At 35.1% G+C, this 14,620-nt stretch overlaps 1 protein-coding gene across 1 annotated transcript in view; it reads right to left on the bottom strand.

Annotated features, from left to right (window-relative positions):
* Positions 1-362: 362 nt before the first annotated feature.
* The window catches only part of dnah10 (dynein axonemal heavy chain 10), a 70,923-nt gene continuing 56,665 nt past the window's right edge, over positions 363-14,620 (bottom strand). Inside the window, exons 65-79 of the mRNA XM_087253532.1 lie at positions 13,701-13,974; positions 12,391-12,495; positions 12,142-12,296; positions 11,893-12,047; positions 9,470-9,653; positions 9,047-9,247; positions 8,752-8,961; positions 8,585-8,680; positions 6,449-6,620; positions 6,245-6,376; positions 5,173-5,384; positions 4,602-4,769; positions 2,542-2,722; positions 2,310-2,455; positions 363-582 (exon numbers count right to left, since the gene is read on the bottom strand). Of these exons, the coding sequence (XP_087109658.1) occupies positions 436-582; positions 2,310-2,455; positions 2,542-2,722; positions 4,602-4,769; positions 5,173-5,384; positions 6,245-6,376; positions 6,449-6,620; positions 8,585-8,680; positions 8,752-8,961; positions 9,047-9,247; positions 9,470-9,653; positions 11,893-12,047; positions 12,142-12,296; positions 12,391-12,495; positions 13,701-13,974 (2,538 nt within the window). The 3' untranslated portion in view covers positions 363-435. The remainder of the gene's footprint in view (positions 583-2,309; positions 2,456-2,541; positions 2,723-4,601; positions 4,770-5,172; positions 5,385-6,244; positions 6,377-6,448; positions 6,621-8,584; positions 8,681-8,751; positions 8,962-9,046; positions 9,248-9,469; positions 9,654-11,892; positions 12,048-12,141; positions 12,297-12,390; positions 12,496-13,700; positions 13,975-14,620) is intronic.

Below are 14,620 nucleotides of genomic sequence, written 5' to 3'. Positions count from 1 at the left end.
TACTCATTGGAAATGCAGTTAAGTGTGCAAAAACCAAACATTATCTGGATGCACTCGGATTTGCAAACTGAGAATGCACATCTTAGAATTGTAATGTCAGACGCATTGAGCTTGTGACGTCAGTTTAGGTTAGGATTAGGGTTGGGGTTAGAGCATCGCATGCAGCTCAGATAGCAAATGCACCAGGTCTACATCTAGACCCCTCTGCAAAAACTTTAAAAAACTTATTTAAGATTCAATTTTGAATCACAAAACTGATGCAACAGGTAAAACCAAAAACAAACGGAATTCTGCCACTTAGTGGTGAAAAAAAAACTTACAGTATTAAAGATCTTTTGAAATTAAAACAAAATATTCTATCATTCCTTATTATAAGAATTTATTAATGATTTTTTTTGAAGCCTCTAATAAATAATTTCATTTTAGAATAAACTATCAGTCAGAATTAAGGCATAAACACACTCCCTCCAGCACCCAGTGAGAAATGTGCTTGGTGGTGTAAAGATCAGCCTCAAACACCAGTCCAACACCCATGGCATTCCTTCTCATGGATGTAGTATAGACTGGAGTCCTCAGGGTGTTCTGAAAAACACAAACAGAAACTTTACTTATATATTTTTATTCAGAGACATCAAAAAGTAAACTTCTTGAGGCAAGACACTGCAGGTCAATGGGGAAAAAAAATCAGTAACACTTTACAATAAGGTTGTATTAGTTAATGCAATTAAATGCATTTACTAACATGAACAAACTATGGAAAAAAGTTTTAGTTCAGGTTAACTCGCGGTTCATTAACTAATATTACAAGCATGAATTTGGATTTTAAAGGTCTCATAAAATTAAAAATGTTAAACGTTAGTTTGTCTGTTAGTTTTAAGGACCTCTATATGTTGGTGTGCTCCAAAATAGTGACAAATTAGAAGATATAAATCTGATATAAACATGTAAAGCTTCCGTCTAAATGGATCAACGTTTTTTTCACATCACCTCATACTTGAGCTTGACCAATAAAATGCTCTAGTATCTGACATGCCCGCTCCCTTCAAGACGCGTTCTATATTGCTTTTCATTTGATGCACTTGAGCTCAACCACTCGCACATGGCAGAGCAGTGATAAACACAAAGCGCAACTGGCTACTTTTTAAAAAGGGGAGGAGCTACTCTACATCCCTCTCTTCATTTTTCAGTTGAGATAACTTCAAACATCGAAGAAAATGCACATTTCGAAGCACTTCATGGGGCCTTTAATAATGTATCAGTAAATGTTAAAGTAAGATAATTAAATGCTGTATAAGTATTGTTCATAATTAGTTCATGTAAGTAAATGCATTACCTAATGAATCCGTATTGTAAAGTGTGACCAAAACATTCATATAGATCCCTAGTTGTTTGATTAAATTAGGAATTGGAAACCTTTATTTGTATTATAGGTTTTCAAAAATTGTATAAATACGCAAATGGGGCATTATTTAATCAAATGTGAATAAATTTGAATACAGAAATCTTTTTTTTTTTTCATTTTTTGGACATCTAAGTCAAAAGTCAAAGGTTTGGGGATTTTTTTTAATTTTCTTTTTAGAAAAAAAGTTGTGCATACTAGTATAGTATAGTATAGTATAGTATAGTATAGTATAGTATAGTTAGGCATATTATATATTAACATATCTCTCTTTGAAAACCTTCTGAATATAAACTAACTGACAAATATCATGTTGCCTACCCAAGATTGAAAAACAATAAACAATAGCCTGACTTCTAGTTGATCATTTGGTATCAGAAGTGGCTTATGTAAGAGGCAAAAGCCTCTAGATTACGCTTACTTAACCGAAATAAAATATGATCATGCCTTGATTTTTAATTATTGAATTAGGACAGTACAGTCTGACTTTGCTGAGACAAAAGTCTTGTCACTTAACAGAAATAATGTACAGTATAGAATATAAAGTCATGGTGCAGTGGAAAAAGAATAAATATTTATGTCCCATGCATTTGGACGACTTCATCCCTGCTTCATTCGTGCATCTCTGCAATGACTCAAACAACCTATTAATAAAGTCATCTGGAATGGCAAAGAAAGCGTTCTGTATGCTTCTATTAGCAACAGCCTTTAAAGAATGTCTAGTAGGTAAAGGTATAATTGAAACACAAATTGGTAAATTTCTATACAAAAAATTTGTGTATTTTGGATGTTTTCTTTCCATTAGAATGAAAAAAATAAATGGAAAAAATAGAAAATCCGTAAAGGTCAAAATATCAATTTAAACTCAGAGGTGCCAGTAGTTTCTTGTTTTTAATAAGGAAAGTCTTGCCTGTAGTTTGAGGCGACGTGCTTCAATAGGGATGATTTTGAGGATGGGTAGCTGAGACACCAGGACTCTTGGTTTGCTGCGCACCAAACACCCGTTGTCAATGTCCCAGTCTGCACCCTCCAGATACAGTCCTGATACAAAACATCCTGAGAGACAAAAACGGAAAGAGCGTGTTTTCAGTCTGTTCTTGACTCACAGTATCTTTGTGTTCATTTAGTGCACATGCCCTCACCTTGTCCTGGTCTCTCTTTGACCTGGTCCTCGCTGCTGTATTGTGTGACCTGTGTGTAGAGAGTAGAGTGATCCAGAGGCCAGCCGTTCTTCCTGCACGTGGCCTGGACCAACGCAGTCAGGTACGATTCAGGGATATGCAAACCTGAGAGCCACATCACGTACGGCTCTCCTTCATTCACCTGCACCAATGAAAAAAGGCATTTATTTAGTAGGCCATTCATTACATTTAAAACAGGGTATATACAGGAATCAGAGAGTAAAATTTAAAACCTTTTAAGACATTTTTTACACTCTTTTCATACATTTTAAGACATTATCACTACTGAACCAGTAACATTAGTGACATTTTAAATATATTCCCTAAATATGGATTGTAAGAAACTAATCCTAAACTGAAACAATACTCATATACTTTATAAAAATGTTAATCCATAAGGTGTCGCCTATAGAACAGCAAAAATAATGGTGCTGCCTTCGTTACTGTAGTAAACAGAGCAGTGCGACATCAAGTATGGCAGGATTCTATCAATTTCATAAACTACATAGCATCCCAAAATTTCTAACTTTAGTTAACAACTATAATAACGTTATATAACTGTATAATCAAAAATGATGCAAAATTTAATACCTTGTAACAGCATTTAAGACTTTTTAAGATTCTTAAATTTCTCTAAAATAATTTATCAACATTTAATACTTTTTAAGACCCTGCGGACACCCTGTAAAAACAAAGGGTGATAAGTATTCTTCAATCAAGTGCACAGAGACACACTACTTGTCATGGTCTCAGGAAAAGGGAGCGAGGACTCTAATGCAGTATATAATATTGGTTTATTAATAATAAAAATAAAACAAAAATGCAACAAAAACAAAGACATAACTAAAACCCAAACTGGGCTGGGAAGAGCAGGGCTGGACACAACATATGACGACAAGCTGGCACAGGACAGCAGACATGAGAATATAAGCAGAAATAATCAACAGACAAGTGAACAGGAAAAACTAACAATGGGTTAACAGGGAGGGTGCTTTAGTGTCTCATGTGAACACGCGGTTGATAAGAGAACTCATTAACCGCGTGTTCACATGAGACACTAAAGCAAGCAGTGCATGTAAACATAAACCACCAACAGAAAACATGCTAAACACCACACCAACTGAAGACTGAACGCACAACACGAGTACACGATAAATAAACTCAACGTGCACTCACACATGCAACGTGGATATTTCAGCTCAACGCCAACCGAAACCGAACCCAACTAGACTAAGACGCTAAGAATGAAACAGCACGCTGCAGACAGAACAAACACAAACACCAGGACGAGAGCGTGTGTCACAAACACACCCAGACCTCACGCCCTGCATCAAGCTGGAGCGCACATGACCCAAACTCGGTTGAGACACCGCTCATACAAAAGACACACAATGACAGAAAATGATTGAAGAAAACTCGAGCCGAGCACAACATACAAGACATGACAGGACTAGTGTCTGGACTACCAAAACATGAATTAACAAGATCGGAGTGGCAGAATCCTGACACTATAACTCAAAAGTTTGTGACATTACTTATCACTTACCGGCCTTACATGCTCAAACGTTGTGGCTAAAACTGAGTTGAAACACTAGAAACACCACTTAGGTCTGATAACAGTCTTTTTTTTAGGGTAAAAAGAACAAACACTGCTGTGTTTGGCTGCTCTGTGTATGGGCCGGTATAAGCATCTAACAGTTTGATAACCTTGGATAAAAATATCAGTTTCAAAACATATTTTAGAGTTTGGATTTTGGCCCTTCCTCCATAAGAAAAAGTTTGGGCACCCCTGATATAAACTGTAGCATATCAGTACATGCAAATAATCTCATGACAACTCAAAAAGCAGACACTGAATTGTTCTCTCACTTCTCTAGACTGCTCACTCCCATCTATCTCTTCCTCCAGTTCTGCACAACATCCAATGTACTTTTTAACTAAATAATAAGCAACAAAATCTTGCTAAGAGGGAGCCTGCCAAGAAAATAATGCCCACTTATGGTTTGTTATCGGATTCTCACCCATGAGCTGTACTGTTCATGTCGTCTCTTGAAGTGGATCATCCAGTTTCCCAGAGATTTCAGAGTGTCTGGTGCCAGTTTCCTCCAGATCACAGGAATCTGCCCATTAAAAAGAGCTCTGGCCACCTCATCCAACTCGCTGCTCATTCCCACTTCACCAGCCAGAGCCTTTGAAGAAACACAACACATGGCGTACTTCAAAACCCAACAATAATAATAATAATAATGTCATATTTATGAACCATTACTATACAGGGCTGTTAGATGTTTGATTCTGATTGGTTGAACTTTCTAAGGTGTGCATATATTTTTAGATAAATAAGAGTTAAAGTAGTTCCAGGCATGTCATGACCAAGTTGCAGTTCCACAGCCTAGAAAATGGTTTGCATGATATACAGTATGTTAGCAACAAATCCAACACACAGGAACGGTTTGACTGCAAAAAAACTGACACATTTTAAAAAATACAACATCTGAGAAACATTTTTAGGTATGGTAAACGTAGTATAACACGAATAACTGACTCCGGTCTGTTGAATTGAGTTTTATTTCTGATTGATGTCCCACTCACGCGCTGTAGCTCAGCCAGAGAGCGGCTCATCCTCACGGTGAGTTTGTTAAAGCGCTCCAGCTCTTGAAGCAGTACCACAGATGTAGGAGAGATCTCCAGTCCCAGCTTCTTGCGGATCACGTCCAGATCAAACACTTCAGGCAGTTTGCTCTGAATGTCCCTCGCCACCTGGCTGATGTACTCATCTCGACTGATACCACCGCCTGAGTCACCTAAAAATTATACATGCCAGAAAGTATATTTACAAGCAGCAAGCATTTTCAAAAAAAAAAACTAAATCAACAACAGAGGATAATTCGCTAAATGAAGATGTAAAGAGCTTTCAATTGCAGTAGCAAAATAAAAAATTTAACAGCTTTACCTTTTTTCCTCAATATATATTTAAAAAGAAATAATGTCAGGCAAATTCAGAACAAGAATCCTTTGTTCAAATATTAAAATGCTTTATATTAAAAGAGTTTATGGATCATAGAGCAGGACCAAAATACAAAACTAGTTTCATTATTAATTGTTATAATTTGCGACTATCATTTAAATCTTTATTTAGCATCTGTATGTCACAAACATCATGTCAAATAGAATTAAATTTATTATGATCACGTAATTTTATATAAGTACTGGCCTGAATAAGTTCACATAAACATATTACACCGAAAGACACTAGAACATTGTCAGTTACATATTTCAAAATTTTTTTAAAAAATTAAAAGATACTTAACTTGCATTTAACATGCTTTATTAGTTGCTGACAACAATAATTGTCTTATTTTTGGCCCATATATATATATATATATATATATATATATATATTTATTATCAATAATTCTATACTATTAATACATATACTATATTTTATAGTGGAACAATGATCATATCGATTATATATAGAATAATCAATATAATACTATATATATATATATATATATATATATATATATATATATATATATATATATATATATATATATATATATATATATATATATATATATATATATATATAGTGGGAATATACAGGGAGGTTCTGGCTTCAACTGTATATTTTATATAAAATAACAATAAAACCAGGTACCTGTCTGTGGTTGGAGCTCAATAAGATGAGTCCACATGTCCCGGGCAGCCTGAGTGTAATATCCAATCTCAGCATTAGGGTGCAAACCAAACACCTCTGCAGTGTTAGCAAGAGGCAGCGACTCGATCTCATCTGTAAAAGAGAGAAAGTTTGAGTCACATTCAACGCAGTCTTACTGATCCTAAAATGAAGGCTGCAACATACCAACGTAAACCTGCTTGGGTCCAAGTGCTGGGATCTTGTAGTCTACATCTGCATTGTGAAAGAAATGAAAGGGCTGGAAGGTGTCAAAGATGAAGTCGCCCAGATATTCATCCGTGTAAACTGTGAGGATCCTACGATCAAAGCTGTCAATAACCCTGCCGCCATACATCACCTGAGACCAAAGAAACAAAATACTTCACTACATATCCAGGCTGTATTTATATGAGGAAAAATACAGTAAACAGTAATGTGATTTAAAAAAATAATTTAATTTAACATCTACTATTTTAAAATCTAATTTATTCATGTATTGGCATTGAAACATTTTAGCAGCAAATACTAAATTATTATAAACATCAAAATGTAAAGCAGTTGTATTGCTTTGTAGTACGACTACTTTTTTTATGCTGTTTTTTTTTCGTCTATGATCTGGCAACACAAATGAGTCGAGGCTTATACCTCTGTGCTTTGCAGTTCACATAATTATGCACTATTACATTTTTCTAGTTTAGTTTAGTTAGTTAATTTATATAGCACATTTTTTAACACAACGTTGGCCAAAGTGATGAACACATCAATAAAACTAATTAAAATAAATCCTACATCACATATATAACAATTAAACATAGGGCAAACCCCTAAACATTAAAAAGGCTCTAATGCTAAAGAACAAAGACAAGCTTTTTAAAAACAGATGAAGTTGAACGTGTCTAATGTGAGGTGGAAACTTGTTCTAGAGTTTTGGGACGATAACAGCAAAAGCCTGATCCCCTCTTCGATTGCACTGGGGCCTTGGTACAGAGAGAATAAGCTGATCAGAAGACCCTCGTAACTTTCCAAGATTATATACATGTTGGAGATCTGATAAGTAAGGTGGTACCAGACCATTTATGGATTTATAAACAAAAATTATTCATTAAAAATCAATCTGTGACCTAACAGGCAGCCAGCCCAGAGAGGAAAGAACTGGTGGTATGTATGTGCTCATACTTGCGAATAGCTGTCAGAAGTTTCACAGCCGCATTTTGGACTAATTGCAATCAATTCAGGGCATTTTGACTAATACCCTTCATACAAAGAACTGCAATAGTCAAGTCTCCCCAAAATAAAAGCATGAATGACCATCTCAAGGTCATTAAAAGAGATAAATGAATTTTGCTACAAGTCGTAAATGGAAAAAAAATGGATTTAAGAACTGAATTTACTTGTTTGTTAAATTTCAGATCATTATCGAACTGAAGCCCAAGGTTTCTAACAACAGGTTTTTGATAAGTTGATAGCTCACCAAAACCTAATAATTCCAGAGGGGCAGGATCCCAAATTTTGTGTTCACAATTCTAAAAAGAAATTTGAATTTATTTAACAGAACAAACAAAGTGTGTAATATAGTTCACCTTATGCGCTCAACTGAAGCAGCTTTAAATATGTAATGAAGGGAGCAAGGCATTCAAATGCAGACAATAGCCCCTTTCACACGTACAGACCTTATGAGTTTGTGAACAGGCCCTTTTTGAAAATACCAGTAAATTCATTCCGGCTATTTTCCGGAAAGAGAAGTTGTAACATTACCGGTAATTTGCCAGGAGGCTTCACTGTGTGAACGCAGAAGGAAGATTGCTGGAAAGAGCGCGTTCATGTCTAGAACGCGCTGCATCAGACGTCTACTTTAGCCAATCAGAACACTCAGACACATTCACGTCTGCACTGTTTATGAAAATGAAAGCCTTTGAATATTTTTCCAGACACATTTAGCTGCTGAATATTAGTCAAATAACGTTTATATGTTCCTTCTTAATGCCAACTGTGTAAATAATTATCGATAAGATGATTATTTACAAAATAACCTTATAGAGTTAATACACTAAAAGGTCAACATCATAGTGCATAAATATAAATACATAAACACACATTTTTCTGTGCAGTGGGTTATTTGGACACATCTTTGGGCATAAACTGATTGTTTTGTGTAGTTCTGTGCACACCCATTGTCATTTTTGTAAATTCAGATGTTACTATTCCATTATTCATTGATTATTCAATCACTTTAAAAAGAGGGGCAAGAGACTTTTTTAATTTAATAGATTCTGGCTTTAACAATATTCTTGTAGTCCATGATTAACTTAATCAACTGTTTACCTCTCCAATTAGGTATTTCAGACTTCCCCATGGTATTATTTCATCTCCTTGATTCTGGGCTTTGGTCAAATAGGTGTCCAAGATTTCCATACACACCTGATAATGAAACAAACATAATTAAAAAGCAATGAAAACTTTCAGGGACCTTCCTGTTAAAGCAAACTTACCAGAAAATCTGATTCGTTGAAATCATAAGGCACATTCCATCCGATTTTGCCATACTTGCGTCTTTCCTGAACTACAGCATGGAAGAAAGCCAGCACATAAACCAGACTGCGAAAGGCTGGGTGAGCGCAGTTCATCAGCTTATCATGAGAGATCTTAAAATACGTGGCCCTCATGTTCAGCTTCAGCCCATTTGGAGGTTCTGTGACAACCTGGAGGTGACATGAGAAAAGCATGAGCTGACGTGAGAAATACTAATTCACACATTAAATGTTGTCGCATTAAATGTGTCTTGACCTTGAGGGATTTCTGCAGGATGCCGATGGGAAAGTCTTTAATGGGCTCTGTGGTGAGCCAGAGGCGGAAGTCTGGATGTGGCTTAGTGATTCTTTCCAGCGTTTTCTCTAGATCCCTAAGCCATTTCACTAACAGGTGACAGTTTTGTAGCATCAACCATTGACCTCTTGCTACAGCTGTATCCAACAGCTGAAATGCAACCTACAAAATAAATGAAACATTTGTAGCACAAGCTCAAGGGTGTACTTCACAATCACACTATTATTGGTTAATACATAATACTCCACTGCAGTGCACTACACTGGTGTCAAATATCATAAATGCAGCATATAGACTTGCACATGTGTGTTTTTCTGTTTGTGTGTGTGTGTGTCTGTGTGTGTGTGTGTGTGTGTGTGTGTGTGTGTGTGTGTGTGTGTGTACCTTTTCCTGTCCCTGCCCCATGGCAAGAAATTTGAGTCTGTTGACGCCAAAGCCTGAGTGTTTGGCCAACTTCATCAGATCGCTGGCTGGTTCTGAGCCTGGACTCAGAATAAACACGATGGGTGAGTTTGGAGAGCTTTGGTCAAAAATAGCTTCAAAGCTTATCACAGGAGGCTGCACGTATCTGAGGAAATAAGTGTAGAATAGAGCAAGTCAATACTTCATACTCCTATAAAAAATTCTTCCAATTGTTTTTGATATTTAATAACTTAGACATTCAGTTTTTTTTTTTTTTTTTTCTGGCTATCAGTTTCTGGAAGTTGGAGTGAAGTTCCATGCTAATAGAGACTAAAGATAATAGGGATGCTGCACAAAGACCATTGAGCAAGGTGAGGATTTTGTTAAATAATACAATCAATTTTAATCATATAACCAAAAAATCCTCGCTGTTTATGGTCATATTGGGCGATGTGTTGTCTTTTTTTATTTATTTTTTAAATTGATAATGATTACGATGCACTTCCATTATATCGGTGTGGAACGTGAACAGTACATTTTTTTTACATTTCTTCTTTGAATGTCTGAAAAAACTATACATACAGCTCTGGAAAAACACAAGAATGTGTAAATAATGACTAGAATGTACTACACTATTTTTGCCTTAATTTCTGTTACAATTTGCAGTCGGAATAAGTTATTGGGCTTTATTTTAATGATTTAGGCACAAAGTCTAAAGTACATAGTGCAAAAGCATTAAGAGTGTCCAAATCCACTTTTGCTATTTTAAGGACAGAAAAATATGCTCTGCATCCTGGAGCTTGGATTGTGCTCATTTTCCTAATGAGTTATGGCTGTGTTTTGAGCAGAATGTGCATTAAACCAACCAGAGTCTCATCTCCCATTCCCTTTAAGAGTCACACCATGGAGCAGACTTTGTAAGTGGAAAAACGATTCACTGGCAAAAAACAGTTAAACAGACCATCTGCAGTGTTAGGATAAAGAACGAGCCTCCTCTATTCGGCCTCTTTACGTTTTCTTTCTATTCACTTTAGTGGATAAGGAAATGGTGTTGTACGTAACCCACTGAAGACATCCATTAGTTTACATACTTAATTTTGTTTGTTAAGTGCAAAGATTTGTTTTAAAACTATTTCTAAATTCAGTTCTAATTTCCAGCAAATGAATAAATGAGCAATAATAACGAAATGTGAGTCCTATTCTTATGCCCCATATGATCCAAAACTTAACAGGTGGACAAATTTAAACTTGTTTTTGTTAAAAACAAATATAAATATGTATATATTAAATACTACTACTACTACTAACAATAATAACATTATACAAAAGCAAACTGTCATGAATAAATTGAAAAAAGCCACCCGACACGAAGAAGGTATGGTATAACACTCTAATCCTTTATAATTTTTTTTTCCACATGTAAAAATATTTGTGCATTGCTGTACATCCTGTGTGTATTAAGCAATGTGTAAGCGTTTGGACCCGCACATGTGCATAACTAACGTGCTTTGCGCTGGACTTTAGACCAGCTTTTAGTTGGTCAATGGCATAGTCTATTTCAGTTCCTCAAAATAGCAACGTGCCAAAAATGCGATTTAACACACCTCCTTTTCAGACCGGAACACACAAGTCCCCAAAGTGGCGCAAATGGATTTGCTATTTAAACAACGTGGTGCAAAATGTGAAATTTAGTGTTGCACTAGGCTGCAAATAGCAACAAATTGCACTAAACACATCTTGCGGCTTATTGTGCCAGGTGTATGATAGGGCCCATTGAAAGTCAGATCTAGACTGCAGTTTTTTCAGATTTTATAAAAAATATTATATTTTTTAGTTTTTATTTTATGTTGTTAAAATATGAATATTAGATTGGTTTTCAAGAAGAAACTGTATTCAAACATTAAATAATACTGCATTAAATATCACTAAAAGATTATGGAAAAAAATAAAATGGATGTGTATAATATTGCTGGAGTTAGAGCAAATAAAGACATTGAATGGCTTTCCTGAGGTAATTATGAAATTTTAGTTTGCATGGTTAAAACTCCGACTGAGATTACATGAGATATTATTCATTTCAGTATTGTAATTTTTGTTTTTTCCACATACCTTTATATATTTATATTTATTTACTGCTATAACTAGTAGCAAAAAAAAGGCAATCAGTAAATGTGTGCTTGATCTGTGCTGCTAATAGAACTGCTAAGACCACAGCAATCTATCTATCACTCCATATTTCATCATAAAATCCACAAAATTGATAAGACTCGAGTTAGAATTAAACATAACAAACGTATTAACAGGCAGACATGCTATGAATGTTTAGTAGAGATCACACATCAACAGAATACAGCACAAACATAATCTGTTTCATGATTTACTGATGTTTTTCAGTGTCCTCTTACTTCTCTCCCATAGTAAGCGTGACGTAATCACTGACGGCACGGTACACTCGGTCCAGCCTGAAGCAGCGGATGAGCAGAAGCTTCTGAAAGGGAGAGAGGTTTTCTTTGTACTTCATGGGGAAGGAAGCCTGCTCTGGAGCATCCAAGTCATACCACTATAGAAGAAACAAAAACAACAGTGTTAACACCCCGTAAGTGATTTATAATAAGGGTTTATTAATGATGTTTGTGATGATTTCTGCCACTTACATTCTTCCATTCCTCAGGATTCTTCTCTATATCATCAGCTAAAGTGCCAAACTCATTAGGAAAGAGTTCCATGAGGCGTATAATATCCTCCCAACCTTGATCAGGCAGCCAGTCCAACAGCTTCTTACGTTTGCTCTTTTCCAGAGAGAGGTTACCTAGAAAAGAAGAAGATGGGATGTGTTTATGCGCATTATTTATACTGTAAAAGAGAGAGAAACAGAAGCAGACAAGGCTTCCTGAAGCTCCAACCTTTAAAAAAGAACTCCAGTTCATCTTGTGGTGCTCGGCCCTCAGCCTGCTCTATCTTAATAGTCATGTTGAAGGAGAAGAGAAGTTTGTGTCTTTCAAACAGACCTAAACAACAGAGCAAAAGAGGCTTAGTGTAAATCTACAATTATTCAAAGAAACAGGTTATTGTTATCCTGCAATTTCCTACAATAGATGCAAATAGTATAGAAAAAAATCTTACACGACACTGCAGGTGAACAGGGTAAAAACATGAACTAATAGCCTTACACCATACGCCTCCATTTGATTGATTACATTAGGTTCAAACATTTTTTCGTATTGCAAGTTTTAAAAATGATATGTTTAAATATGTAAATTAGGTATTGTTTAATAAATTACACAATAACATTTTTTAGCACAAAAAAACATTGAATGAAGCCAGGTTCAAAATTATTGGTTAATTTTTTTACAGTGGGGATTCAGGGAGACTCTTTTTATCACGCTATAATTCATTTATAATTCAAGATAATGCCATAACTTTTTTTTTTTAATATAACCAGAAAAATTAATTTTGAACGTATCCTTCTGTAAAAACCTTCAGAATATGGATATGAATAAAACTCTGAAGTCTGGTGTGTGTAAATGATGCTGAAGTGAATGTTTTCAGGTAATTGCAGAAGAAAATAAACATTTGGAGTTATTTTGAAATTATGTACTGTAACTGAAACTACAGAGAAACCAATGAAGTGTGATAAAAGAAAGACTTAAACGTGTATTTTAGATTTTTTTTTCATTGGACTAAAAAACATTTTATAAAAGTAAAAATTGCAAAATTGACTGATACAAGTATTTGCCTGCAGCATCTCTATCTCACCATGATAAGGTGTTTACCAGTTACTTATATGTAGGCCCACATGGAATCTGCACACACAGAAATCTTTATCCCATCATTGAGTCGATCTATTTACTTCTGTAAATGTGTGTAAACATACATTTATTCAGTTTTTTAAATTAATTTCAGTTATATTATTGACTAACATGCAAATGTATATATGATTTATTTACAATACAGTTTGCATACATATGTATACACACATATTATATTTTGTAGATATTTTATATAAGAAAGCTACTTTATCGAAAAAGTTGATCTAAATAAATTTGCCATGTAAAACTTAACATATTATATTTATTTACTGTTTAATGTTTAGATAGAATAATCCCAAAATAATTCTGCATAAAAGTTTGCAAAATTCTGTGCAGAAATGGCAAAACATTTCTGCAAATTCTGTCTGGCCCTGCTATATATCAGATGACATTATCAGGCTCACCAGTACAGCCATAGTTATAGACATTCTGTGTAAGTGTGTCTATGATGTTCTTCAGTCTGCTGGGCAAGATTGGGTTGGGCAGAGACTTGGACAGTGACAGGTCAAACACCTCTAAGAAGGAAGCGAGTGAATACTGATACATGCTGCTGACCAGAGCCATCTCAGCCAGCACGAAGAACAACACAGCCCCTCGCTTGGCAGCTGGTCTGTACCCGTCTCTCAGTGTGTCGATATCCACAGCTGTCTTTTCTGCCAGCTTCAATTTCTCGAAAACCTGTTTAAGTCAAGTAATGAATGTTAAATCAAAAACTACTGCATTAATCAGCATGTACAATAACATTTAAAATATTGAGGACACTCTTTTTTATTTAAAAAAAAACAACTTTTTAATGGTTATGTATAGGATGCTTCCTTTATTATGCTTCCTATATGCTATAATATATTTAACTTTAATATTTTGGTCTAAACATAAATAAATCCCAACAAACTATTTTATTATTCCCAAGCTTAGTTGTCATAAGCTATAGTTAAGCTATATATGTTATATTGGGTGCCTGCTTTTAGTTATTACCAGTAATGTAAAGCAACTAATTACAAATACTCAAATTACTGTAATTGAGTAGTTTTTCTCAGAAACTGTAATTTACTAAGTTTTAAAAATTTGTACTTTTACTTTCCCTTGAGTACATTTTCAGTGCAGTATCTGTACTTTTACTCCACTACTTTCCTTCAACTTGCAGTCACTACTTTATTTTTTCCTGTTAATGGGGAGTAGAGAAATTAGTCCTGTGATTCCTATCTAATCAAATCACACATAGAAGGAAAATTGCATCATAATGAGCTACCTCAAGACATGGCCGATTAATAATTGCAGCAAACTGTTTGGAAGCATTAAAAGCGGTCAAGAAGATGTTCAAAAT

Source organism: Danio rerio, chromosome 5 (assembly GCF_052040795.2).
Source record: "Danio rerio strain M-AB ecotype USA chromosome 5, GRCz13ab, whole genome shotgun sequence".
Classification (NCBI taxonomy): Eukaryota; Metazoa; Chordata; class Actinopteri; order Cypriniformes; family Danionidae; genus Danio; species Danio rerio.
Note: the sequence above shows the minus strand (reverse complement) of the source record. Positions and strands in the feature narration are given on the sequence as shown.